We start from the raw sequence: 24,762 nt of genomic DNA on the forward strand, positions 1-24,762 counted from the left end.
TCTTAGCCATGTGGATGTAGCCTCCAGACAGGTGAGTGGGTAGACTTGTGGGGTGTGCAGGAAAGCCCTGTTTTCTCAAATGGAGAAGGAATCTGGAAAGAACTTCTGTGCATGTTAACTCTTAGCAGCAAGAACTGCTTGATATTTGAAGGACTGAAGCGCACTGCAATCTCAGTTGTTCTTACCTACTTACATGTGTCTGCTTCTGTTTTCTCTCTCTGTTTCTGCTTTAGACCAATACCTGTTTCCTTTCCTCCATCCACAATTGTGCCCTTAAAGGAAGAGGCTGCATTTAATAGAGCTGTAGTGCCCTGATACAGTTATTGTTTTGTGTAAAGCATTTGGATTTTATGCATCTAGCTGGTCATTTAAAACACCATTTCACTAATAACTTATGTTTGATTTAGGGTGCAAGTAGGCAGAGTCAACCTAATGCCCTGGGCATCAGAGATGCTGTCTCCACACAATGCTCAACCTTTGGTACCTTGAATAGTAAGAAAAGTGCTTATAGGTACCAAGATGCTAAAATAGTCTGGTAATATTTTGAGCCTGACAACCTGGTACCTGCCCCACCTGTCCAGCTTTAGCAACACATCCCATCGTGTGGTGAAAATGCAGCAACTGTGCAACTGGGATAGCAAAGTGGGGCTCGCTGCTCTTAGCTTCTTCTGCATTTAGAAGAAAACTCCTGCTTGATCTCTGTTTCCTGTAAAAGTATAGAGAGCAGAATTGCCTTCCTTGGATGTTCCAGTTATAGTGAGATTCAATGATCTCTCTCTCTACTAAGCTTTGATTATTTCAATGAAAATGAAAAGCAGTTATCATCAGGGACTCAGTCTGTTTCTTCAGGCCTTGGTGAAGGTTTCTCCTCATATAGCTAATTGTTCTAATGAGTCACTTCTGAATTGGACCCAGAATTTTGTTCCTGCACAAACTCTAGATCCAGGATGCTGGATCCCATTCAGTCTGGGAAGGGGCCGAGATTCTCACTCGACTTGCAGTTCAGAAGTAGAGCCAGGCAATTAAAGAATCAGTTAAATCTGCATCTTTGATCAGAAGCACGTGTGGTGGTTACTTCCTGCTCTTTTTCCTTTCCAGTGGTACATGAATGGCAGTAAGTATTTCTCAGATCTGTGGAATGTTATGGATACGCTAGCAATCTTCTACTTCATAGCAGGGATTGTGTTCAGGTGAGTAGTATCTTTTCTTGGTGGCCATGTTACGGCTTTGCTTCCTATCTGGGTTTTGCCTACAATGCATAACAATATTTTGGGAACCAGTTTGTGCTTGTGAAACTCCCTTCTACGAAGGCCCCAATTCTGCCAAGTCTTGGCACTAAATGTTTCAAAGCAAATAAATAAAGTGAGGTGGGTGGGGGAGGAACTTGTACATGCCATATGTCCTCTTTTCCTTAATGGAAGGTGAGTCAATTCTGAAATCAAAGGTGGCTTTCCTGAACTCAGATCTTTCTGGGCCAGCAGGAGAGCCCTTCTTAGGTTGGCATGAGCATGTTTAAAAGATGGTGTTTGAAATCTGCTTAGGTTTCATGACAATGCCTACATGACAGGCTATACAGAGCGCATCAGACAAAGCTGCAGGGTCAGATGGCAAATATTTGAGTGAGAACTTCTTTGGCATTTCCCCTGGCTCCTGTTATCGATTGTTCAGTGTGGTAATCTGGACTCTGAGCTTTAGCTTGTTGTGTTTAAAGGGACTATAATTGTACCTATAGTAGTCTAACACAATGTCATTAGCTCATGTAAGCTGTTTTACACAAATAGATGAGTTAACCGTGATGAAGAAATGATGGAAACATGTTCTTACAACTGAGTTGTTCAGTGAGCTCTAACTTAGTTCTTGTTCCTCAGCACAGCAGCGACCACTGCACTGTGGTGGTTTTGGAGAGCTGAGGGAGTAGCTGAAGATACAAGGTTTCTTTGCTGTTAATAGTTTTAGAGGGGAAGAGGAGGCACAGGGCTACCACTTGCTCTCAGGTGGGAGTGAGTGGGAGAGGGCATGGGGCCCTGGATAGCTCTGCTCTGTTTTCCAGGTGCTCACTTTATGCTCCGCATTTCAGTGTTTCAGTGTATTTTTACCTGACTTCTGCATGCCTTACCCAATGCTTCTCTTCATTTTCTTTTACTGTCTCCATCAGGCTTCACTCATCTGATGAAAGCTCTTGGTATTCTGGGAGAGTCATTTTCTGTTTGGACTACATAGTTTTTACTCTGAGGCTGATCCATATTTTCACAGTTAGCAGGAATCTAGGACCCAAAATTATTATGCTGCAGAGAATGGTAAGATTCTGGCAGCTGTTCAAGAGAGTCTAAATAAATGATGTGATGCCTTGTTTTTCCTCAAGAGTGAAAATCACCACCATTCTGATGATGGCAGCAAGTTCTCTCCTTCTCTTAAATCTGCTAAACAGGATTAATTAAATTTTAAATAGGACCTAATTAAGAGCAGGGCCTTTTTCTCTCCCACTGCACTGGGAGAGCGTAAAGATCAGGCTGAAGAACAGAAGAGGAAATTTGCTTCCTGGTAGCTTCTGTCTCATGTGTCTCAAATGTTTTGGTGGTGTATTCCATCACTTTTGTTGCTCCCATGAGCATTCCCAAACAAGACAGTGGTGACAAATGGTATAGGAGCAGGATTTCTTTCTTCTGCTGCATCCATCAGATAAGGAAGTGAAGAAGTGGGTGCTGAGGAGCCTCTCGTGGAGTAGCCATGCTGATTCTCCTTTGTAGTTGGAGAGGATGTGTGCTAGCAAACTGGGAAATATAATAGGAAGAGAGTGGAATTCCATATCCTACAGCTATGGCTTGCTGCAGGTGTGGGGATGAGGAGCACTGGAGAGCTGGAGTATGTCTGCTTGGCTCTGTGCCAGTCACTTGGAACTGATCTTTACGCTGTATGCACGCATGCACACGCATATATACTCCATAGAAAAGGGATTTGGGAAGTGCCCTCAACACGAGGAGTGTTTAAGAAGTGGCACGCAAAGGGCACATGAAGTGAGTACCGCTATATGTCCTTAGGAGAGGTTTTCCCTGTCTTCATTTCTGCAGTGGTTGGGTTGTCTTGTGTCATAGCAAAGGACTGGCATATATTGAATTAAAAACCCATCTGTGTGATGACAATGGGAGTCACAGCAGGGTCTGCATCTCATCCAGCAAGCCTTTATTTTGGCTCATATGACTTCTAGATGAAGCCTAGAGATTGCCTGGTCCTACAGTGCCTTATGATATGGAAGCAACAACACAGGCTTGTTTCCTGTACGTCTCTCTTGTTTGGCCTTCTTCAAAAGGGACAAGTTTTTTGAGTAAGTCTAATAACAAAGATGCTTGGGGCTAGGGGAAAGGCAGATCTCAGTGGAGGTGGCTCTGCAACAAATGGGAAAGCTCATCTGGGATAGTACCTTCAGTTATCCATGCATTGTTAATAGCCAGAAAGTCATGAAAACTTATCCATAGTGTCTGGACTGTAGATGCTGATTTGAAGCCATCCAAAGTGGCATTTTCAGAAGCAGTGGCTGCTTTCACCTGACACTTGGCTGCAGGTTCTGCAGTTACAGTTGTTTAACAAATAGTCTTGAAATGTGGGTTCTGGTTTGTGTGGGTAGAGCCTACCTGGTGCCAGGGGAATGTCCTGAGGGCAGACTTAGATGAGATTTTAGGAAGAAATGTTTTCCTGTGAGGGTGGTGAGGCACTGGAACAGGTTGCCCAGAGAAGCTGTGGCTGCCCCATCCCTGGAGGTGTTCAAGGCCAGGTCAGATGAGGCTTTGATAAGCCAGTGGGAGGTGTCCCTGCCCATGGTAGGGGGTTGGAATCGGTTAAGCTCTAAGGTGCCTTCCAACCCAAAGCATTCTGTGATATTCTGAAATATGTCTTAGTTTTATGGTTGCATAAACATTTTTGAAGTTCTCTGAATGACAATGGTCAATTATTTGCACACGTCTATGTTAGTGAGTGCAAATTTATGAAGCAGTGGTTTGAAAATTCATATCAAAATGATGTGAACTTGTGTAGGCGTTTCTACTATTAATTCTCCACCCTAATATCAAATTGGGTGGGAAAAAAAGGCAATGTATGGCTTGCAACAGGAATACATTGGGGCACTGATGCATTTGCTTGTTCTTTTTCAGATGATAGATGTCTTCTTCTTTCTCTTCCTCTTTGCTGTGTGGATGGTGGCCTTTGGTGTGGCCAGGCAAGGCATTCTGAGGAAGAACGAGCACCGCTGGGAGTGGATATTCCGATCTGTCATCTATGAGCCATACCTGGCTATGTTTGGCCAGTACCCTGATGATGTTGATGGTAGCTATCTTCTGAGGGAACATCTGCTGGGTGGGTGGTAGGCTCTGTCCTTTTGGTGGCTGTTCAGTCCTGTGTTGACCCATTGAAACCTTGGCAAGGCAAGATTTTATGTCTGATGGGGAGGTGTGGAAGGAGGAAGCCACATGTATTATGGTTAGTGGCAGCACTTGGGATTGAACCCAGCAGAAAGAGCAGGAGGGGGCTCACTGTTTGCTCTCTGTTCTTTCTCTCTGAGGTACCACCTACAACTTTGACCGCTGCACCTTTTCTGGGAATGAATCCAAGCCCTTGTGCGTGGAGCTGGATGCCAACAACCAACCCCGCTTCCCAGAGTGGATTACCATTCCCCTTGTCTGCATTTACATGCTCTCAACTAACATCCTTCTTGTGAACCTGCTCGTGGCCATGTTTGGGTATGTAATAAGGGAGCGATCCTTATTTGGATCAATATGCCTCTGAGAATTAAATCCTGGGAAGCAGCAGGAAGCCAAGTCTTGGACTCTGCCTCTGTCTGTCACAGAGGAATTGCTGGGAGTAGTTCCTGGACAGGGTTCCCAGCTTAGAAGAGACCTCAAGTGAAGGGTGATGTGCAAAGGTGAACAAAGACAAGGTGATTCAGCACTTTCACAGAAGTCTGATCAAAGATGGTGCAATGTCCTGGGGATGGATTAGTTCCTGTCCTTTTACTATGTCTTTAAGCATCCTTCGTACAGTGGGCTTAGTATAAACCCAGTGGTTCATGCAGAGATGATAACTCAGCCGTACTAAGAATGAGTTGCTGCACCACTGACCTTGCAAGACTGAGTAAATTAGTTGTTATTACAGACACGATGGTTTCACTAACTGGAACTGCTGTGTGGTGATGGGTGTGATACTGTTCTGGTGGACCGGCTGGTTATTGTTCTGACTTGTACCACGGCACATCTCCTTGGGACATGCCAAATGACTTTGTCTTGCAAAAATGCTGTCACCTCTGGTTTTATACAGTAGTTTATCTGTCTGCGAGCCCACCAGTCAGGAGGTCTGTTCTGGCATCTTTTGAAGTACTACACCATGCAGATGATTTGAGCGCCTGAAATGTGGCGCTGATGACTACTGACTGTATCACAGGCACTGATTTGCCAGATAAAAATGGTTGCTATTATACACATTATCAAATATTTACTGGCTGCATCAGGACCAGCAAGAGCAAACCATAACTGGTCCTCAGGCAAAAGCTTTCTCAGCTTTTTCCAGAAATCTTTGGTGTTTACGCTGCAAGCTTTGACATAGAGCTGGGTGAAGAATCGGAAGTCCTTTATACTAGACTTCTGGAGCTTGCTGCCCTCCTGTCTCACTTGACTTGCGAGTGCAGTTGGATTGGTGCTGTGGCTCTGTTCTTCCTCCCAGCCCTGCTTCTTTTCTGCTTTATGTTTCTTGCAGCATTGCAAAAATACTTACAAACTCTGGGAATGGCGCGTGAGGTCTGCTATGTTTGTTCTGGTGATGGTACCTTGCCAGTGACAGGCTTGGCAGGAATTTCCTTTGGCAACAAGTGTATTTACAGGAACTGCCATGGACTCATGGCTTGCCTCAAGAGGATCATAGATTTGTTTGGGTTGGAAGCGACCTTAAAGCCCATCCAGTTCCCAACCCCCTGCCATGGGCAGGGACACCTCCCACTCGATCAGGGGCTCCATTTATCAAAGAGATTTAGATGTTCTGGTTTATGCAGTTGTGCCGGTAAAAAAGTTTTTTTTTTTTCAAGTTCAACTTATTTTGTGGAAGGACCCAACATAGGTTCTGTAATGATGCTCTTGGAGCTTTGCATAGTTCATATTAGCAATAAACTGAATGATTTGATTAAGCAGGAGTGCTGCATGGTACTGAACTCAGGAAGCCTGGTGGGCAAAGAGCAATCCCAGCTGTTTTTTAACTTGATGCAGTCAGAAACATGTGAATCTGTGACAACTCCTGAGACCAGCGTGTACGTAGTATTTATCTATCTTTAACACTAATGCCTATTAGAGACCAGTCCAATCAGCATCTGTATGTTGTAATTACAATTATAGATTGATTGTAGCAACGGAGAATCCAACTTTTCCTTTGCATGTGGTTTGCATTAGTTGAAAAGGATGAATATTTTGGTTTAGATACTTCTGAAATTCAGGATTTTATTTATTTTCAAAAACAATAGGTACCTTCCACCAGGTGAAAGTTTTAGCTTATTGTGTGTAAGGGTTGTTAGGATTCTGATGCAGATGTTTTGGAAACACCCATCTGCCATTTACTGCCAGCAATGAAAGGTCAGTCAGTCTGTGAGCTGTTTGCTCTCATGGTTACTGCGCTGCTGGGTTCGTCCAGTATTGAGGTTTGATCCATGCTTAGAGCATTCTTAATGCCTCTGCTAGAATTATCCGGAGCTTTTAATTTTTTCTATATGTTCCATTTTCAGAGTTTTTTTGGTGGTGGTTTGGGTTTTTTACTTTTTTTTGCATAGAAAGAAGCTAGCTGATGAATTAATGAGGCACAGTGTCTTGCAAAGAAACATGCTGTTCTCGTGTATCTAGACTGGAAGAAAATTGCCTAAAGCTAAGGTAGTGAAGTTATATGGAGTATTTTCTCCCTGTTCCTATTTATGTAGTTTATTTGTAGTTTCAGTTTTGTTGATGCTTTTCCCTATGGCCTTAGTTTCTCCCATTTTCAATTTTCTCTCTAAAAAGGAGAATAAACTCAATAAACTCCTAATCAGTAAAAATTACCAGCTCTAGGATGACTTTATGGGAACACGCACTGTGTTCCTTGGCTCTGCTGGAGGTCTTTGGGAAATAACTAACGCTGTATGTATTTATCTTTCTTTTCCTGTTAGTTACACTGTTGGATCAGTACAAGAAAACAACGACCAGGTGTGGAAGTTCCAGCGTTACTTCTTGGTTCAAGAATACTGCAGTCGCCTGACTATCCCCTTCCCTTTTGTCATCTTTGCCTACATATTCATGGTGATGAGGAAATGTTTGAAATGCTGCTGTAAGAAAGAAAGTAAAGAACCATCTATTTGTTGTGAGTAGGTTTATTTCTTACTGCCTAGAAGTCATCTTGGTGACAGGTACACTGCAACTCTTCGATGGCGTGGTGTGCTTAAGCGAGGGAGTTAGTGTTTCAGGGAAGATTCAAGGGCAATATAGACCTACTGGAAATGAGGAGCAGCTCATTCATGTTCTCTATCAAATGCAAACCCACTCTGCAGCTGGAAATCTCTTCGATAAATTTCTCATCAAAGATCCTGGCTGCTTTTCAGCCGTAAACTTCCTTCAGTACTCAAGGTGTGTTCTTTCTGGGATGTGGGGAATTATACTCCAGACTCCTTGTAATAGAGCAACAATTTGGCTTTGATCTAGTTAGAAAGCTTCTGTGTTCTACCATGAGACCTGCTCCACTTGAGTAGTATGCAGTTATCCAGTGCTCTCTTGTCCAAGCCATTTTGAGGCAGAATTACCTCATGTATGTACATCAATTATGTCTTCAAAATTAATTATAGAATTGGAAAGGTTGGAAAAGATCTCTATGATTATCAAGACCAACTGTCAGCCCAACCCACCGTGCCTAGTAAACTGTGTCACAAAGTACCATGTCTACACACTCTTTAAATGACTCCAGGGATGGGGACTCCACCACATCCCTGGGACAACTTGTTCTCCACTCTTTCAGTAAAGTAATTTCTCATAATATCCAATCTAAACCTCCCCTGGTGCAACATGAGGCCATTTTCTCTCATCCTGTCACTTGGGAGAAGAGACTAGCACCCACTCACTACAAACCTCCTCTCAGGGAGCTGTAGAGGGCAATGAGGTCCCCTCAGCCTCCTTTTCTCCAGACTAAACAATCCCAGTTGCCTTAGCTGCTCCTCAAAAGACTTGTTCTCCAGACCCTTCCTCAGCCCAGTTGCCCTTCTGTGGATGCACTCCAGCAACTCAATGTCTGTCTTGTAGTAGGGGGCCCAAAACTGAATACAGGATTTGAGGTGCAGCCTCACCAGCTGCCTATGCCCCTTCCTAGCCTTGGAAGGGCTTTTTTTTTTTTTTTTTTTGTATTAGAGCACAGAATAAATTAATTTAAAGCCTGCAGCAGCTGAAAATCATCTTCATAGTCTGTGTGAAAACTGTAAACAATCCCATTTGTCACTAGCATCTGGTATTGCATCCCTCCTGCATTGTTATCCAGTGGCAGAGACCCCTCATCTTGGATGCTCTGTGTGTGTGGGTAATTTGTACAGGAGTCTGTTTTCCACTCTGTCTTCTGGAGCTGCATTTCCTTTTGTCCTTCCATTACAATCCCCCAGCTAGGACAGCTTAGTGGTTTAGGACAACCTAATGGAGCACAACTGTCTTCAAAGGCTTTTCTGCCTGCTGGTGAGTGACTGTGAGGAAATAGAGAGCCTCCTGGCCCTCTGGGCATGGCCAAATGGTCTAAGAGTTTGAGTCAGTCCTGTAGTCATTTCCCTCTTATTTACTCTGTCAGAGGGCACCGATATGAATTGTTTTAACAAGCTTTTCTCCTCCAGCAAATGGAGTGTTTTCAAGCACCATTCAGAATCAGATGAGACAGGATAAGTTCAGTTAATTGACAGACTTATTCACTTCTGTCATCAACGTGCCTGTTGCCCTGCAGCACGGGCTGGATTTTGTTATTACTTGAGGAGAAAGATGCCTGCTTTGGGGTATAAAATTCCTTAGCACTAGCTCAATAATTTTGACTGTCCACATCACTGGCTTCCTTGCTGGGGAGGTTGTTTAATGGCAAATATTTCTGCTCAAGTGATGTCCAGTTGATACTACAGTTCTAAAAGTGAATGGAAGAATTAGCTAGAGCCAGAATATCATTGTGGTTGAACTGGTGGTGAGAATTAAGAACTGCATGGAGAAAGCACGTTGATGTATTGGGTGTTGCAAAATCTTAGCTTCTCCACTTAACTCTTATGGAAATGGTTGGGATTTTAGTGCTTAAATGCCTATTGGTGTCTGGGAGAACAACCGAGGTGGTTTGAGGTCTGAGGAGCACTGGGTGGAGGAAATGGGACTTCAGTCATTTGCCAGCTGTGGGTTTCTTTTGTCTCAGCTGACTTATTTTATCAAACCCCAGGTGGCTTGTGCTATGCTGCTGGAACAGGATAAAATGCAGAAGTAGTATCCTGGAGGAGGACTTTGATGCCTCAAAGTGATTTGCTCTAATTTACAGCATCAGTATGAGATGATTTTATAGATGACAGTGCTTCATCATTTTGAAATGTTTTAATTCATGGATCTTAACATGTTCTGTTCCTAATGATCCAGTATGGGTTAACATAGAATCAAATGGAAAGCTTACACCTAGATAGGAACTTACTGGAACGCTCTGCGCCTGTTTAGGGGATGCCATTTCACAAAGCACTCGTGTTGACCAAGACTAAAAATTCCAGAAAGAATTTGGGAGCTTGTTGTGGGTTTTTTTTGTTCATGTTTTGGTTTTTTTTCTTAACCATCTCTGGTTGTTGGGAATGTGCAGTCAAATGCAGTAACATCATGGTTATCAGAGCTGTGTCACAGGTGGGAAGTGGGGCTGCAAATGCGGTTGTGGAAAAGGGAATCATGATGCTCTGAATGCAAGCATTAACCCAGCCTATTTATATCTTAGCACTGGAAAGACAAATTAACTGACTCTGCTGTTGTTTGTCTTCATGTAATCTTTCCAGGCTCAAGAAATGAGGACAATGAAATTCTGGCATGGGAAGCTGTCATGAAGGAGAACTACCTTGTCAAAATCAATACCAAAGCAAATGATTCATCAGAAGAGTACGTCTGCCTTCTTTGTCTTCGCTCTCTTTACTTTCTGTTGAATTTTTTTTAGCAAAGTCAAGTTTTCAGCAACTCTGAATGTTTAAAGACTAATGGATAGATAAATAAGCTCAGCATAAACGTGCTTTTTCTTTTAATTTTGACATAAAATGATGGGGTTTTGTCAGCTTCTACAGAGTGTCCTCAGGAATGGTTGATTGGGGTGGTAAATGCAAAACGCAAAATGGCAACGGTTATAACAACATAAAATGCACATGGTAGTTGGGTAGAAGTTTTAAACCCACCTATTCCAAATGCCTATCTCAAGTGGTTTCACCTTTCTGCACTTAAGTCTTTCTACTTTACTACTAGAGAGAAAGTAATGACTTTCTATGGTGTTTCGAGGTCTCATGGTGGAAAGCAACGCTATAGTTCATGAATTTTGTAACATTATGCAGTTAGCAGAAAATATTTAGACCTGGAATATCAAGCTTTCCCACAGCATCGATCTGTATTGAGGTCTGTACTTAACAGCGTGAATAGGGAAGACCTAGGGAAGCACTCAGCCTTGGGTAAGAAGCCAAACAAACATTAAAAAGAAAAAAAAAAGGTTTTATACTAAAAGCAGAGGAATCTTGACAATGAATACAGAATAGTGCAGCACTGTCAATGGTTCCTCTGTGAGTTGTTATACTTGGAATAAAAGCAACACCAAACCACCTGCAGCCCTGCCTTCTTGGAAGGGTGAAAGACCAATGTGGCCATGATGGGTGTCTGCAGACAAACTGCTTTTTAACCATCTGACTATGTACAGAGGGCTGTCTTTGGACAGCTTCCAACTGTAGTTGCCTGAGCGCCACTCTTTGGTCAAAAAGAAGAAGGATTAGGTCTCTTAGCTCCGGATAGACTTGACAAAAGAAATTCTGCATTGGGGGTGGGAGCTTGCTGAGGCTTCTCTAATACCCAGACTCAGTCCTCTCCTCTGTGTCCTCTTTCTATTTTCAGGATGGTGCATCGATTTAGACAGCTGGATGCAAAGGTACTTGTGTTTCAGACTTCTCTCGGGGGTGTTGCTCTGGCTGGTAAGGCAGGTAGTGGTCCACGAGGAAATTCAGCATCATTGAGAGTCACATACAGTCTTTGTTCCTATTGCCAGGACCCCATTTTGGGCTTTTTTATCGCGTTCCTTTGCACCTTTCATTCTGTATGTAGTGTTATTTTGTGATGGAAAACGAAGCAGAAAGATGCTTGCTTAGTGTTCAAGAGGTATTTCTCAGTATTCCTTATTTGATGGAATAGAAGTGAAAATAACTTATCTTCTCAAACTGCATTATTGCACTGAGTAACAGGCCCGTGAAACCGCCATGGGAAGAGGCATTGCACACTTAGACTATAGCTTTCTCAACACATTCTGTCAAGTTTAGCTTCTAGTGCTGAAAGCATGAGGTAATTAAACCTATTTTTTGTTTGTTTGCTTAACTTCCGCTTAAAATGAAGCGGCAGTTCAGCTGTATTGTAGAAGCCTGCAGGCAGTGCTGGCAGCGCCTGCTGGGTAAACAAAGGATGCTCTGTACACATTACAGGGTAGGAGGACCTTTAATTATGATTAAAATGACCAGTTCTCATCGGATTCACGGGAACATCTTGTGTTGAAGCAATCTAAAGCTACTAATTTACTAAAGAGCATATTGTTATCAGAATTGTCATGCAAGGGTACTGTTTAACTGTGATACTGAAAAGACCTTCATAATGGTATTTTTTTTTTTGAGAGCTTAATGGAATTATGTGTTTTTCCTCTGAAGTGGGGAGTTATTTCGGTGTGAAGAACAGACTTATTTAGAAATCCAAGGGTAAAAAGGCCCACATATACTTCAAAATGCTTCTTTTGATTGCTGTCAAATAATTTAGATTATCAAATAATAGCACGCTTTCAAGACGAAAATGGAAATGATGAGTGACCAAACAGGTATCTAGTGATGCTCCTCTTGAAACTGAAAGGGAATATGATAACCTGAATTCTCTACTGACAAGGAATGCCTCTTTATTATCTGTTTTGTCTATTTATTACTTCAGTTTAATGACAAGTGCACTGAAGCCAGTAGTGCCCTTAAGTAACTGAGTCCTAGGAAGAAGCCTTGATCGTGGGGTAAACTTTTCTTTAAACTTGATGTGGATGCCCTGAGGAATAGTGAACTTCATTTATGGCATGGGGAAAGTTTGAAGGCAGCTCCATGTGTCAGAATGAATGCTCCACAAATCTCCATTGATCCACAATCTCAGTTTTGAAGGTGCTGGAGTGTAGGTGGGAGCTTGTAGCTGTCATGATGCCTGCTTGTTAACTAGGTGAAATACAGATGCATTAGGACTGACTGCAGTAATTGCACTGATGAAAACCATCACTGAGAGTGTCTTTTCAAGCACTGTTGCATTTGGTGTAATATTTGGAGAGGCAACTACTTGTTAATTTGTGTAACTCCTGTGAATAGCAATATTAACACTGCTTCATTTGCCACCACAGCATGACTACTGAATACAAAAACCAGTCACTTATAGCTTTCAAAGTAGTGGCTGGTGTCTCCAGAGTAGTCAGGGAGGCAGGAATTAAGACAAGTTTTATGCCTGTTGTTGCTCGTTATGTACAGTATTTTCTAGGTTATGTCTGTTGCAGGGTATTTTAAGGTAGTTACTACTGCTTGCTTGTTTGGTTCCCTTCCTTCTCCTTCATCCCAAGATGCAATCATCTGTTGGAATGAGTTAGATTGACTTTTATAAATAAAACTTCTTTTTTTGCCTTAATTCTTAAGCTCTCTGATTTGAAGGGCCTTCTGAAAGAGATTTCCAGCAAAATCAAATGATTGAGGCTGAAATCCACGACCAGCTCCCTGAGCAGGGTAAGCAATCTTTGATCCCATTCTCTGACTTGAAAAAGTTGTTGGCATCTGTGAGTTAAATTGGAAGAAGGTTCTTTAGAAGAAGAGTTAATATTAATTATTGATGCTCGTATTGATGTTGTCTAATGTTGGAAGAGAAATAAGAGCTAAATTCACTTCCTAATTTGTTTTCTTTTCTGAAAAGTACAGTTTTCCATCTGGTATTTCTAGCAGTTTTTGGCACTGTATGAAGCATCTTATTTTGCTCCCTTGCCTTTGGAAAGCTATGAGTAGCCCTAAGTTATTTTAGTCTTTGGCTGGAATAATAGGAGCTGCTGTGCTGGATCCTTCTTGGTTTGTTCCTTTTAACTCTGAAGGACATAAAAACCAAATAGTGAAGATGGAATTTTGGGTAGAAATAAGGTTTATTTTCCCTTTGTCACTGTAACCTTCCTGTGTCCTATACAATAACTGGTAGAGCACAGAGCTGACCCAAAGCACCCAGAGCTGCAGCTCAGTGTCTAGTCATGAGCCCTGTGTCCTTCATGAAGCTCTGCAGAAGAACTGAGTTGGAGCCACAGATCCCATTGGGATCTGAACACCAGGCAGAATATTGATGGACGCAAAGAACACCTGTCTTCATTAAAGAAAGCAGGTTCAGAAGTGCAGATGTTTATAAGGATAACCTGGAATGACTTGATCAGCCTGGCTCCTTCTTCTGTTGAGGGCTTTTTTTTGCAAGACAACTTACACCTGTGCCAAATGTTCCTGGATCAGTTGTCTTACCATTTTTCAGAGATAATTTTATATTCACTTTACCTGAAGTTCAGTTTAGTTATGAACGACATGCAGCCACCTAACAAAATCTACAAGCATCGCTAGTTACTGGTCTTTCTTGGATGCAGTGAAGTCCATGTTACCTAGAGAACAGGCTGTAGAAGAATGGAACTCTGGAGGCTGTCTGGTTCAACCCCACTCCAAACAGTACCGGCTCAGATCAGAGGAAGCTGCAATTTGGCTGAAAACTGGGTTGCAATTCAGTAAGAACAAATGCAAATTTTACAGTTAACTGGGAATTACTGACTGCACCGGTACAAAATAGGGAAAAACTGATGAGGCAACAATTCTGCAGACAAAGTTCTGACGTGGAATACTGAATATCTACTGTTTTGTTGTCAGAAAGATGTATAAAGAAATCTTCCAGCTGCTCATAGTGTAATGAATCCTCTGTTGGGTACAGCATCCAGTGTTAGCGCTAAACTTCAAGGAAGGCGATGGAGTGGTTGGAGGGTGTTTGGAACAGTGACAAGAGGAACTGGAAGTCTTAACAACATAATCTATAGGAAGGAGTGAATAAATTAATGTTAGCTAGCCTGGGAAAGAAGAGTCCTGCTTATGATGGAGGATGTGGAAATGAGCTCTCATTATAGGTAATCAATGCCTTGAAAAGATGGAGTCCCTTTCCAGTTTATGCCTGGTAGACTATCTAGATGGCATTCTGGTCATGATCAAACCTCTGTGCATGTGAACTGTCCTGATTCTCAAGCTGAGCCTTGGCCGTTCACATAGTAACTTCACGGTGTGAACACAGAGGTTAGTGTCTCACAGGAAGCAGATGTGCATGTTGCGCTATCGCATCTGAAAGGGAGTACTTGTATCCGCACTGACCATCTTCAATAGGACATCCTGGGTTGGCCATTCCAGGTATTTTGCATGCAGGTGTTTCCTTTGCTTTCACTTCCTGACAACTGGTATCTCTGCTAAGACACCACGTTCTGGATGGGAGCTGCAAAGAGCTCCTTGATCGCGAGTGTTGCACAAGATATTGTTTTCCCAGCTGATGTCGTGAGGATGAAAGCAAAGTATTGAGGAGGGGTGGGAGCTATACTCTGATTTTTTTTTTTTTTCCCTTTTACTCACACAGGTACCAATTCCTCAAGGATAACTTGAGTTGGCAGCAACTGCCAAGCAAGCGGGAACTGATCCACCAGAGTGTATCTCAGCAGGAGTCACTGGGATTTTTTTTCTTTATAAAATAATCTTTTCTGCGTGTTACAAGATGATGATGAAACATTAAGATGACTGTTTATCTCCTGGCAGGATTCCCACATTACCCAAGCTTTCCTTTTTCCTCATCTCCCCGATGTTCAATTAGTCCTTGTCAGCTGCTGTTAAATAGCACTCCTGATTCCAAGAGTTCTGCTGCTGCCAAAATCACTTTACTTTTCAATTTCACTCAAAGAGGCCTGTTCATGGATTTCCTTTAGCCACTAATTGCTTGTCTTGATGAATCAATCTCCCTTCCCTTTCCTTCCTATAGTAGCCAGATCTAGCTTGTTACTGTATGGTCTGTCAGACCTGCCTAAATCTGTATTGCTGGCGTGCCAGAATACAATGTATTTCAGCCTCATCTCCTGGAAGAAAGAGAGCCTTCGGTCTGATCCTGCATCCACATCTTGGACTCTTCAAGAGCAGTGTGGATTTCTTCCCACTCTACGTGGAACTGTGCAGCAATGCAGAAGCTCAGCTATTATAACCCTGCATGAGTGAGATTTAATTAGCCGAGAAAGAATTTCCAAAAGCTTTGTGTGTAGTTCTTGCTTCTTCCTTTAATGATAACTCATAAATGTAGAGCACTGAAATTAATTTTTTTTCAAACATCTGTTTGCAGATGTTTGCATTTTGAAATGGAGAACCAGCTTTGAATATTGTGATGCTTGCTATGGTGAGGTTACTTTCTGCTTTGTCTAAAACAGCAGCTGAATTGTGTGGCATTTTCTGTGCTATGACAGTTATTTACCTTGCAAAGCATTGTATCTGTCTTAATCCTCACTGCCTAGGAATGGTCTTCCAAGATGTTTGATTTTGAAGGTTTAGGTATTTTCCTTTTGCCCGTCATAGAATCATAGTGTGGTTTGGGCTGGAAGGGACTTAAAGCCCTTCCAATTCCAACCCCCCTGCCATGGGCAGGGACACCTCCCACTGGATCATGTTTCTCAAAGCTCCATCCAACCTGGCCTTGAACACCTCTAAGGATGGGGCAGCCACCACTTCTCTGGGCAACGGGGCCAGTGCCTCACAACCCTCACAAGAAAATGTTTCTTCCTAAGATCTCATCTCAATCTCACCTCTTCCAGCTTAAAACACCTTGTCCTCTCCCTGCACTCCCTGATCAAGAGCCACTCCCCTGCTTTCCTGTAGGCCCTCTTTAAGTGCTGGAAGGCTTAAGGTCTCCTTGAAGCCTTCTCTTCTCCAGGCTGAACAACCTCAATCCTCTCAGCCTGCCCTTATATGGGAGGTGCTCCAGCCCTTGGATCATCTTTGTGGCCTCTGGACTCACTCCAACAGATCCATGTCCTTCCTGTACTGAGGACTCTGGAACCGAATGCAGGACCCTGGGTGAGATCTCACCAGGGTGGAGTAGAGGGTCAGAATCCCCTCCCTCAACCTGCTGGTGACACTCCCAATGCAGCCCAGGACACAGTTGGCTTTCTGGGGTGATCCATACACTTCACCATGAGGGTTTTCAGTTAAAATATATAGGTGCTTACATGGATGTCTCATAAGGTTTCCAGATGAGTAGTTAGGTAGATGGAGAAGGAATTCCTGCTGAAGCAGGTGAGTCACTGTGACCAATGTGAATACAGCTATCGGATGCCTGGCTAGGAACCAAAGACTCTGTGAAGGCCTCTGTGCGGAAAAGTGTATTCTGTTCCCTGTCTGCTGTGAAAACATGTAGGTCCAGGATGGTGAAGACAAGAGCAGACCATTCTGTGTGTTTTGGTGTTTGCTTCAGTACAGGGATATGAAGCTCTGTGTATGGGGAAGGTTCCTACTTCAGGATGCAGCTCACTGACTGAGGAGGCCAGTACGTGCATGCATTCTTTATCAGAGCTGCTGCTCTGTTTGTCCTTGTAGCAGCAAATCCAATAGATTGATAGGAAAAAATGTGATGAGGAGTTATCACAACAGTTACTGCTCTTCTCTTGCTGCTTTACAATACTTAAATTTGCTGTATGCCATGCATTACATGATGCTGGGGGAGAGAGCACTACCAATAGAAATGTTACTTGTTCACATGTGGAAATATTTGTGTTTTGCCCTCAAAAAGCTTATAAAGGACTCAGGCTTTCATTGACATTTGTGGCAGTAAGATTAAATCATAAAATATTGAGAGAAGATTCTTGTCTAGAAGTTATTTACTTCTGTGTCATTTGTATGCCTCATCTGTGAAAACTGTGCTTCATTCCTTTCATGTATAAAATGTGCTCTGCCCAAAGAAGTCATGGCTCCATCCTGCCTTTTTCTTTCCTTTACACGCAATCTAAGCTGCGGATACATGTAGGGTCCTGATATTGCAGTGTCCGCTCTCTCTCGGGCTGTGACGCTTCTTGCGTGGGGATGGTGCCACTGCCACGGACTTACCAAGGGCAGATGATGCCGCGCTAACCTGATCGCCTTCTACAAGTCAACAGCATCTGTTGACATGGACAGAGCTGTGGGTGTCGTTCAGCTGGACTTGAGCAAATTGTTGAACACTGTTTCCCACCTCCTTCTCTAGGATGAGCCGGGCAAGGAAGTCAAGGGAAGTGGAAATATTGGCAGGTAGATGTCATGGTCCACTCATAAGCAGACGTGTGATGGTTTGTTTCATTTATTATTTCAGAGTGCAAAGGAAAAATCAATAATTCAACAAATCAAGGGAGTTAAATTTCAATCCAAACTGGAACTTTATTAATTGTGCCCATAAAGTGGCTTGCAATAGAAAGAGAGAGAGAGAGAGAGAATAAGGAGAAAGATGGGGAGGAAAGGGAAGAAAAGGGGTTTATAGCTACCACCATGGGTCCACAGATGTCCGGCGTCTCTGGGGGTCCCACTCCAGAAGGTGGTCCACTGCCTCTGTCTTTGATCGAGCTGATCTCACGGTGGCTAAGTTCTTCTCCTGTCTCCTTCTCCTCCTGTCTTCTTCTTCTGAATTCAGCTGCTCCAGAGCTGTCTTTTATGCTAGTCAATACACCTGTGACCCGCCTTTGCCTGTGGAGATGTGCCAGTCTCCACCTAGCAGGCCACACAGGTCAAGAGAGGAGTGTCTGCAGGTCTCCTTCCTTTGCGCGTGCTCTCCTCCTGGTGGCGGTGGTCGACCTGGGGTCTCCTGATGAAGGCCAGTAGTCATCATCCCCTTACGCGCATGCTCTGTTGGCTATGGGTCTGTGGTAAGTCCCATCATTACTTTTCCTGTCTTTTCCTCCTTGCTTCATGGATCTTTTGCAATGGTAGGGAGCTGGGAGGTTTGGAGACAGGTACAGGTAGTTAGATACAAAGCATTCTTTCCATACCAGCTTTTTTGGCTGCTTTCCTAAGGCCTGCATCTGTGCTTAGCACCTGAGAGAAAATGTTGAGGCAGAAATGGATCCTTTGACCGACTCTTCCGCTACCCGGTGGCTCAACATTTGTCTTCAGGATCAGTTGTCTTCGTGATAAGTTGTCTTCGGGACCACATGGCGGTAGCACTCAGAGAGAAAGAGAGGGAGAGAGAGAGAGGAAAGATTTTTACATTACTTTTTGCCTCGCAACCCATTCAACATCAATAGATTTTGGGATGTCTGTGGTGGATATGACACTCAAGGACTTGCGTGTTGAATGTGGATGACAAAAGTCTCATTCGCTTTATCATTCACCAATTAAGAATGTACAATATCACGGACAGAGTGATACTGATTAGGGAAAAAATGAGGAGAACGACAATAGGGTGACACGGCTTGTTCAGGATGCCCGTAGCAGTAGGTGACCACCTGAAAATCCTATCCCACCAATTATGTTCTCCATCCCTTGTCACTCTTTTCACAATTTGCTGTAATTTGTCCACACTCTGGTGTTCTCAAGGATATGCAACCTTTGCCAATGTAAATTATTACAGTTTTAGGGTCAACCTCAGGATGAATTTCAAAATGGCAAACCTTTTGGTCAGTGTCTAGGCAAAAATCTTGTGTTCTGATGGTGTTACATTCACAAATAAATCCTAGTTTTTCCCGCACAATTCAGGATTCCAAGTCTACTGTTTGCCATCTATCTTTGGGCCCATGCTCTACGCTCGAAAGGATAGAGCATAGTCTCATTGTGGTTCAAGCCTAATGCGAAAACAGGATAAATCTAAGATACTGAAGCATTGTGAATGGTTAACATGTAAACCATGACCGTGTTCTTAACAGGATCATAGGTAAAATTTACCAACCTCCCCCAAGATTGGAGGTTATTTTCAGAATTGTTAGCATTATTCCAAATTATTTTCTGGATTTCTGTAGGAAAAACACATTCTTCGCCACTGATTGCATCTGTAATTGAGCCTGGAAGCAACTAAGAGCCAAAGAAATATTACTTTAGGCTACACCCAATGTGTCTAGAATCAGTTCATAATCTTTTACGTTCACCTTTTCCCATTTTGCTGCACGTGGCAGAAAGTGCTGGGTCTTTCAAGGCCAACTTTTATGCTCCAGCAGCAGAATGGACCCCTCCTGGTAAGTCTGCACCCCTACTGCTGTGGAGGCCACAGACTAGGTCTGTACTCACCAGGAAGCCAGAAGAATTTTCCAGGAGGCAGCGAAAGCGGCACACGAAGCTCCGTTCCAGAAAGGAGGAGTTCTCTGGGGGCAGCTGCTCCAGCTTGTAGGGGACAGCAGAAGAGCGAAGGCTCTTCCCCTCTGTGGGAGAGAGGGACAGAGAAAGGAGCAAGCAGGGGTTCCCAGCAGGGTTTCCCAGCAAGGGTTGGAGGTCCCCAGCATTGGGGGCTGCAGGACTTGGCTGAGCACAGCAACAGAAACCCATGAAAAGCCACAGTGTTATGAGTGAACCCATGTGATGAATGAATGAATGAACCTTGTGCCACAAGGACATAAACCCCACACAAGCGATAGCAGGAAGCTGGGCTCCTCGGTTTACGTGGGGAGCTACACAACTCAGGCCAGCCTGGCTCCCAGCATGTGTTTACCTTCTGGAGAAGGCTCACCCTCGGGAGCGTGGGGTGGGTTGAGGGCCCAGTGGAGGTTGCGTCTGAATTCCTGCTGGTCCTCAGTGTGGATCAGCTCAAAGACGCTCTGGTGCATGACATCGGTCTAGAGGAAAAAAGCAACACGCGAGCTCTGTGGCCTGTTCCCAGGCATCAGTTTTCACATCCCACCTAGAAACAGCCTATCACAGTCCCAGCTGCCTATATCTCACCCAGTTTCCCTGGTGCCCAACTAGTTCTCCAGCTGAATGACACCTTCCACTAGAGCTGATGCTGTTGGGAACAAACGGCATCAGCAATACAGCTCCCCTCTGACAAGCTTGTCCCTGTAACATGATGTCCTTCAAAATCCTAGTGCTGACTCACAGGATGAGATGAAAACATGGGTTTGGGAACAAACAGCAGCAAAGCCACTCCAGCTCTATGCTGTTACTGACAGAACAAGGCACCTGCCCTGGGACTTGCTCCCTCTGCTTAAGTGGACACTCCTCATCCACCCTAGAGGCTGGAGAAAGTTAGCTGTGTGGGAGCAACCCCAAACCACAGTAAGTAAAGGATGGTGGGTAAGTCCCACTGACTTAGTGCCTTCCAGGTTACCTGGGTCCTCGGATAACCACAAAGCTGGTGCCTTGCAGGATTTTCCAGGGGTCATTCACAGGAGTGGTTGCCTGAAGGCACTCTGGACAGGGAACTCCCGATATCTCAACATGGCATTGCACAACAGGGCCATAAACCTCATAGCCTGTCAGAATGGTTGGTAGAAAGCATCTGTGGGCTAGCTAAGTTGCTTTGACACCTCCCATGACCATGCCTGGCAACACAGACTCCAAATTCACAAGACCAAGGAAAAGCCCCATGCAGCCCTCCAAGGCCCTGCTACCCCTGCGGAACGTCCTGCCCACGGGGACCTTACAGCTATTTTCCACCACCAAGGAAAAATCCGATCTGCAAACCCACCACAGCGAGTCAGAGGTGTCTAACCAACCTGGTGAAATCCCAGGTAGTCCTCAATTGTGAAGAGTAGAATATCAATCCTTCTGATGTCACTACCAGCACGAAGCCGTTGAGTGCCTAAGGAAGAGAGGAGATCAGCAGGTACGTGCCTTGCTCACATCACCCTTTTCTAGCAGGATCAAAGAATCAGAATTTCCTGAGTTGGAAAGGACTGCCAAGGATCATTGAGTCCAATTCCTGTCCCTGCACAGGACAACCCCAACACGAACACCATTGTGTCTGAGGGTATTGTCCAAATGCTTCTTGAATATTGTCAGGCTTGGCACTGTGACTGCTTCTCTGGGGAGCTGCTCCAGTGCTCCACCACCTGCTGAGGGAAGAACTTTCTCCTAATACCCAACCTAACCCTCCCCTGGCATCTTCCTGCCATTCCCTCAGGTCCTATCATTGGTCACTGTGGGCATAAAGATTCCAATATTGCGTGTATGCTGGGGCAAACGGCCGATGCCTTGGTATGTCTGCGATATTAGCAGCAAGCACGGGACAAGCGGCCGTTGTTCTCATGCTTGCTAGCTTGTTGACACCTTGGAATCTTTATTAAGACCCATGGGTTAATAGGAGAGGAACGCACTAGGCAGAAAACATGAAGATAATGGGCACATCTGCGGAAATCAGGGGGGTTGCACTCTGTCGCTGCACTGGGGGATTCTCATGGGTGGAAATTCACTGGGGTAGCTGTTACTGGATACAGAGGCACTATATAAGGTTTGCGTTCTCTAAATAAAGTTGATCTTGATTGTCACATTGTCACCCCCATCGACAAGGTCTGTGCCTTAATCGCTACAGCTCAGCTCTTGCCTTGCTGTTGCAGGGATCAGCAGAGGGCAGAGCAGTCTCACCAAAGTGTGACCAAGGATAACTCCTGAGAGAAGGCTTTCCCTGGAGTGCCCACCACCCCAGCTGCCCAGGGCAGCACAACAGAGAGGAAACCCCTCCCAGTGCAACCCATACCCATCGCTCCCTGTCTTCTGAAGGAGCTATAAACTGCAGAGGGGCATGGTTATAAGTTGGAGAGGGGCAGATTTAGATGAGACGTAAGGAGGAATTTCTTTACCATGTGGGTGAGGAGGCACTGGCCCAGGTTGCCCAGAGGAGCTGTGGCTGCCCCATCCCTAGAGGTGTTCAAGGCCAGGTTGGATGGGGCTTGGGCAGCCTGATCTAGCGGGAGGTGTCCCTGCCCATGGCAGTGGGGCTGGAGTTAGATGATTTTTAAGGTCCTTTCCAACTCAAACCATTCTCTGATTCTATGTTTCTCCACGTGGCTCTTTGTGAAGAGAAGTTCTGCAATCTCTTTGTAGTTACCTTGGCAGTTCTGTGATGAAGTGTCCCCCTCAGATCTTTCTGTCTCCAGGGAGAGGGGACTTAACTCCTTGTCACAAGCCTATCCAGAAGGTCTCCATGGAATTAGAAAGCACTGCTGTTTGGGCAGTGTTTGAAGGTTGTTGGAAGCATGGTTGTCTCATAATGGTTATTGGAAGCAGGTGAGGCGTGTGCTCTACAGCAGATGCAAATTGGCTATCTGGCCAGGTGAGCCAAGGGGGAGTGGAGGTGGCCCCTGGATAGAGCTTTCTGTCTGGGAAGCTGCTCTCCTGGTGAAGAACTGCAGGGTCTGTGCCCTCCCTCTTGGGTGGAAGCTCCACCTGCACAAGGTGTGCTCTGGTACACCAACCAAGTCTCCGTTTCTCTCATTTTCTTTTCCTAGGGGACAGGGAATCCAGACTAATAAAAAAACAAAGAAACACAAAACCCCCAAATTTTAAGCTGCTTAGGGTTCACCTTTGTAGGGAGATCATGACCAGCTGTGGAGAGTCTCCTGAGGAGTCTGGGTTTGAGGTGAGTCTGAGAAAGGAGCTTTGGGCTTTAATTCTGTTGGTTGTAAAATATGAACTTAGGTAACCTGGCCTGAATAATAACATTGGGCTGATTTTATCTCTTCTGAGAGCAGCGTGCTTTGAGTCAGAGTTTATTCACCTATATGGACCTCGCTATTTCATAGACAAAAGAATCAGCAGATGTGCAAGACAAGTCCCTTCTAGGCTGTTTCATTTATGTATTTGTCAGATGCCCGAGCACAACCCTGGAACAAATTCATAGAACAGATTGCTCCAAGTGATTAAATGAGTCTTAATTTAAAAAAAAAAATACAGCTTTGCTGTATCTTTTCAATAGAAAGGACATGGGTGCTCATGCCATCACTAATCTGTGAAGGCAGGGTCTGTGTCATTCTCAGTGCTGGGGGAAAAGGGTGGTTAGGAGAAGGCTTGATGGTGGGATCCAGAGTAGGTCAGGTGGCGTAGAAGCAGCTACCAAGCTGCTCCTGCATTTCGTGTGTGCTCTGAGCTGTGCGGGTGCTGAGTGATTGCCTGGAGGTCTGTACATATGTGGAGGAGGAGGGTTCAGTACCTCACTTGAATGTTTGAGGGCTTTCCCTCAAGAGGTGAGTTTGCCGAGGGCCTCCACTGCGTCGTGTGCACTCCCCAAGGGACGGGCAGGCCACGGGGCTCTGTAGGCTTTTCTCCGATCCTCCTACTAGTTGTTCTCCATGGTCTCAGGTAAACAACTTCTAAAGTCAGTGCATCTGCCTCTTAGTGTGATCGCGAAGGCCATTTCTGGGAGTGCTTCTAATGAGCGAAGGGCTGCCTGCACCCCTCATTTTGATGGTGTTTTTTTACATTAATGTGACTACTGTCTATTGAACAAGGAGCAGAAGAGGTTTCTTTGGCTTGTGCCTCATTGTGTTGAGCTCACCCCTGTACAGTGAAGCCTCAGACACCAGATTGGTCTGAAAGTCTTTGTGGTTTCATGCGTACCCTGAGACTTGAATCCCTTGCTAAGTGCCAGGCTGCTGCTGTGCAGGACATGAGACAGAACAGTGCCGGGAAACCATGTTTGGCTAATTCTTGGGTTTGCTACTCATGAGTGAAGTAATTATCTAAAATATATGCTGATTTAAATCTTAAGCTCACCATCAGTCACTTTTTATCTAATGTCTAAAACTTTATGTAACTGCTCAGTGACTCTTCAGCAGTGCAAGTCGCTTCCAATAAGCGGCAGCGCGAGGCTTACAAGGGACAGGCTGTGACACTCTTGACTTCAGATATCAAGGTGAATGTTTTGCCTGGTTTCAGCCAGGATTTTGAGTTTTACCAGGGTTTGGTTTGGGTGGTTGCAAGTAACTTTCACTAAGGAATGCGAAAGGGTGTAACGGCTGAACTATCTGAGAACGAGCCCTAGGGATGGGGAGAAAATCCATGAAGATTATCAGTACAGTCAGCAAAACTTAGGGGGAAAAAAAGATTAAAAAGAGAGAGCTCTTCAGCATTTGAGATAACAATCTTTGGGTCTAGAGGTAATGTTTGCCTTGCATCAGCTACAAAATTGTGCCAGGGACCCCTTAAGAGCTATTACTGCTGACCTGGCAGGCACAGGAAACATAAATATTTAAAGTTTCAAAGGCTCAAAGTAATGAGAGACCTCTGAGAATCTGCTGCAGCCTGTGATGTTTCAGAACAGTCATCCAGTATGTGTTGTTGCGGCTTTGTTTGCTGTTATGTGTGCTTTCTGTTGCTTCACTCTCAAAGTCCACTTCCAGCAACGGCAGCAGAAACTGTGTTAGGTTTAGGTTGCATCCGTTAGACCAGGATGTACCGTGCACCTCAGCAGAGCAGTGCAAAGCGGGTTGGGCTCTGCCTCCGCACGCTGACTGAAGTGTTTCCTTTAATTTTTGCAAAATTTCTGTTAAGACATCATTTTCAGTGTTTTTCAGTCT

General features: G+C 44.4%; 2 protein-coding genes across 5 annotated transcripts in view; one reads left to right on the top strand and one right to left on the bottom strand.

Annotated features, from left to right (window-relative positions):
* The window catches only part of TRPM8 (transient receptor potential cation channel subfamily M member 8), a 64,821-nt gene extending 49,797 nt beyond the window's left edge, over nucleotides 1–15,024 (top strand). For 2 of the 4 annotated variants that reach the window (XM_069860658.1, XM_069860659.1), the window contains 7 exons: nucleotides 4,146–4,317; nucleotides 4,553–4,730; nucleotides 7,166–7,356; nucleotides 10,025–10,124; nucleotides 11,112–11,145; nucleotides 12,911–12,997; nucleotides 14,901–15,024. In XM_069860658.1, the coding sequence (XP_069716759.1) occupies nucleotides 4,146–4,317; nucleotides 4,553–4,730; nucleotides 7,166–7,356; nucleotides 10,025–10,124; nucleotides 11,112–11,145; nucleotides 12,911–12,961 (726 nt within the window). In that variant the 3' untranslated portion in view covers nucleotides 12,962–12,997; nucleotides 14,901–15,024. Of the gene's footprint in view, nucleotides 1–1,098; nucleotides 1,191–2,155; nucleotides 2,298–4,145; nucleotides 4,318–4,552; nucleotides 4,731–7,165; nucleotides 7,357–10,024; nucleotides 10,125–11,111; nucleotides 11,146–12,910; nucleotides 12,998–14,900 lie in introns of those variants that run through there. The other 2 variants (XM_069860657.1, XM_069860660.1) reach the window with 2 other exon arrangements.
* A 4,435-nt stretch (nucleotides 15,025–19,459) lies between these two features.
* LOC138722422 (aryl hydrocarbon receptor-like) lies at nucleotides 19,460–21,011 on the bottom strand. The gene is made up of 3 exons (XM_069860496.1): nucleotides 20,965–21,011; nucleotides 19,962–20,085; nucleotides 19,460–19,674 (listed from the first exon to the last, which is right to left on the bottom strand). The coding sequence occupies exons 2-3, from the start codon at nucleotides 20,074–20,076 to the stop codon at nucleotides 19,460–19,462; spliced, it is 330 nt and encodes a 109-aa protein (XP_069716597.1). The 5' UTR covers nucleotides 20,077–20,085; nucleotides 20,965–21,011.
* Between the last annotated feature and the right edge of the window lie 3,751 nt (nucleotides 21,012–24,762).

The sequence above is a fragment of the Phaenicophaeus curvirostris genome, chromosome 7 (genome assembly GCF_032191515.1).
Source record: "Phaenicophaeus curvirostris isolate KB17595 chromosome 7, BPBGC_Pcur_1.0, whole genome shotgun sequence".
NCBI lineage: Eukaryota > Metazoa > Chordata > Aves > Cuculiformes > Cuculidae > Phaenicophaeus > Phaenicophaeus curvirostris.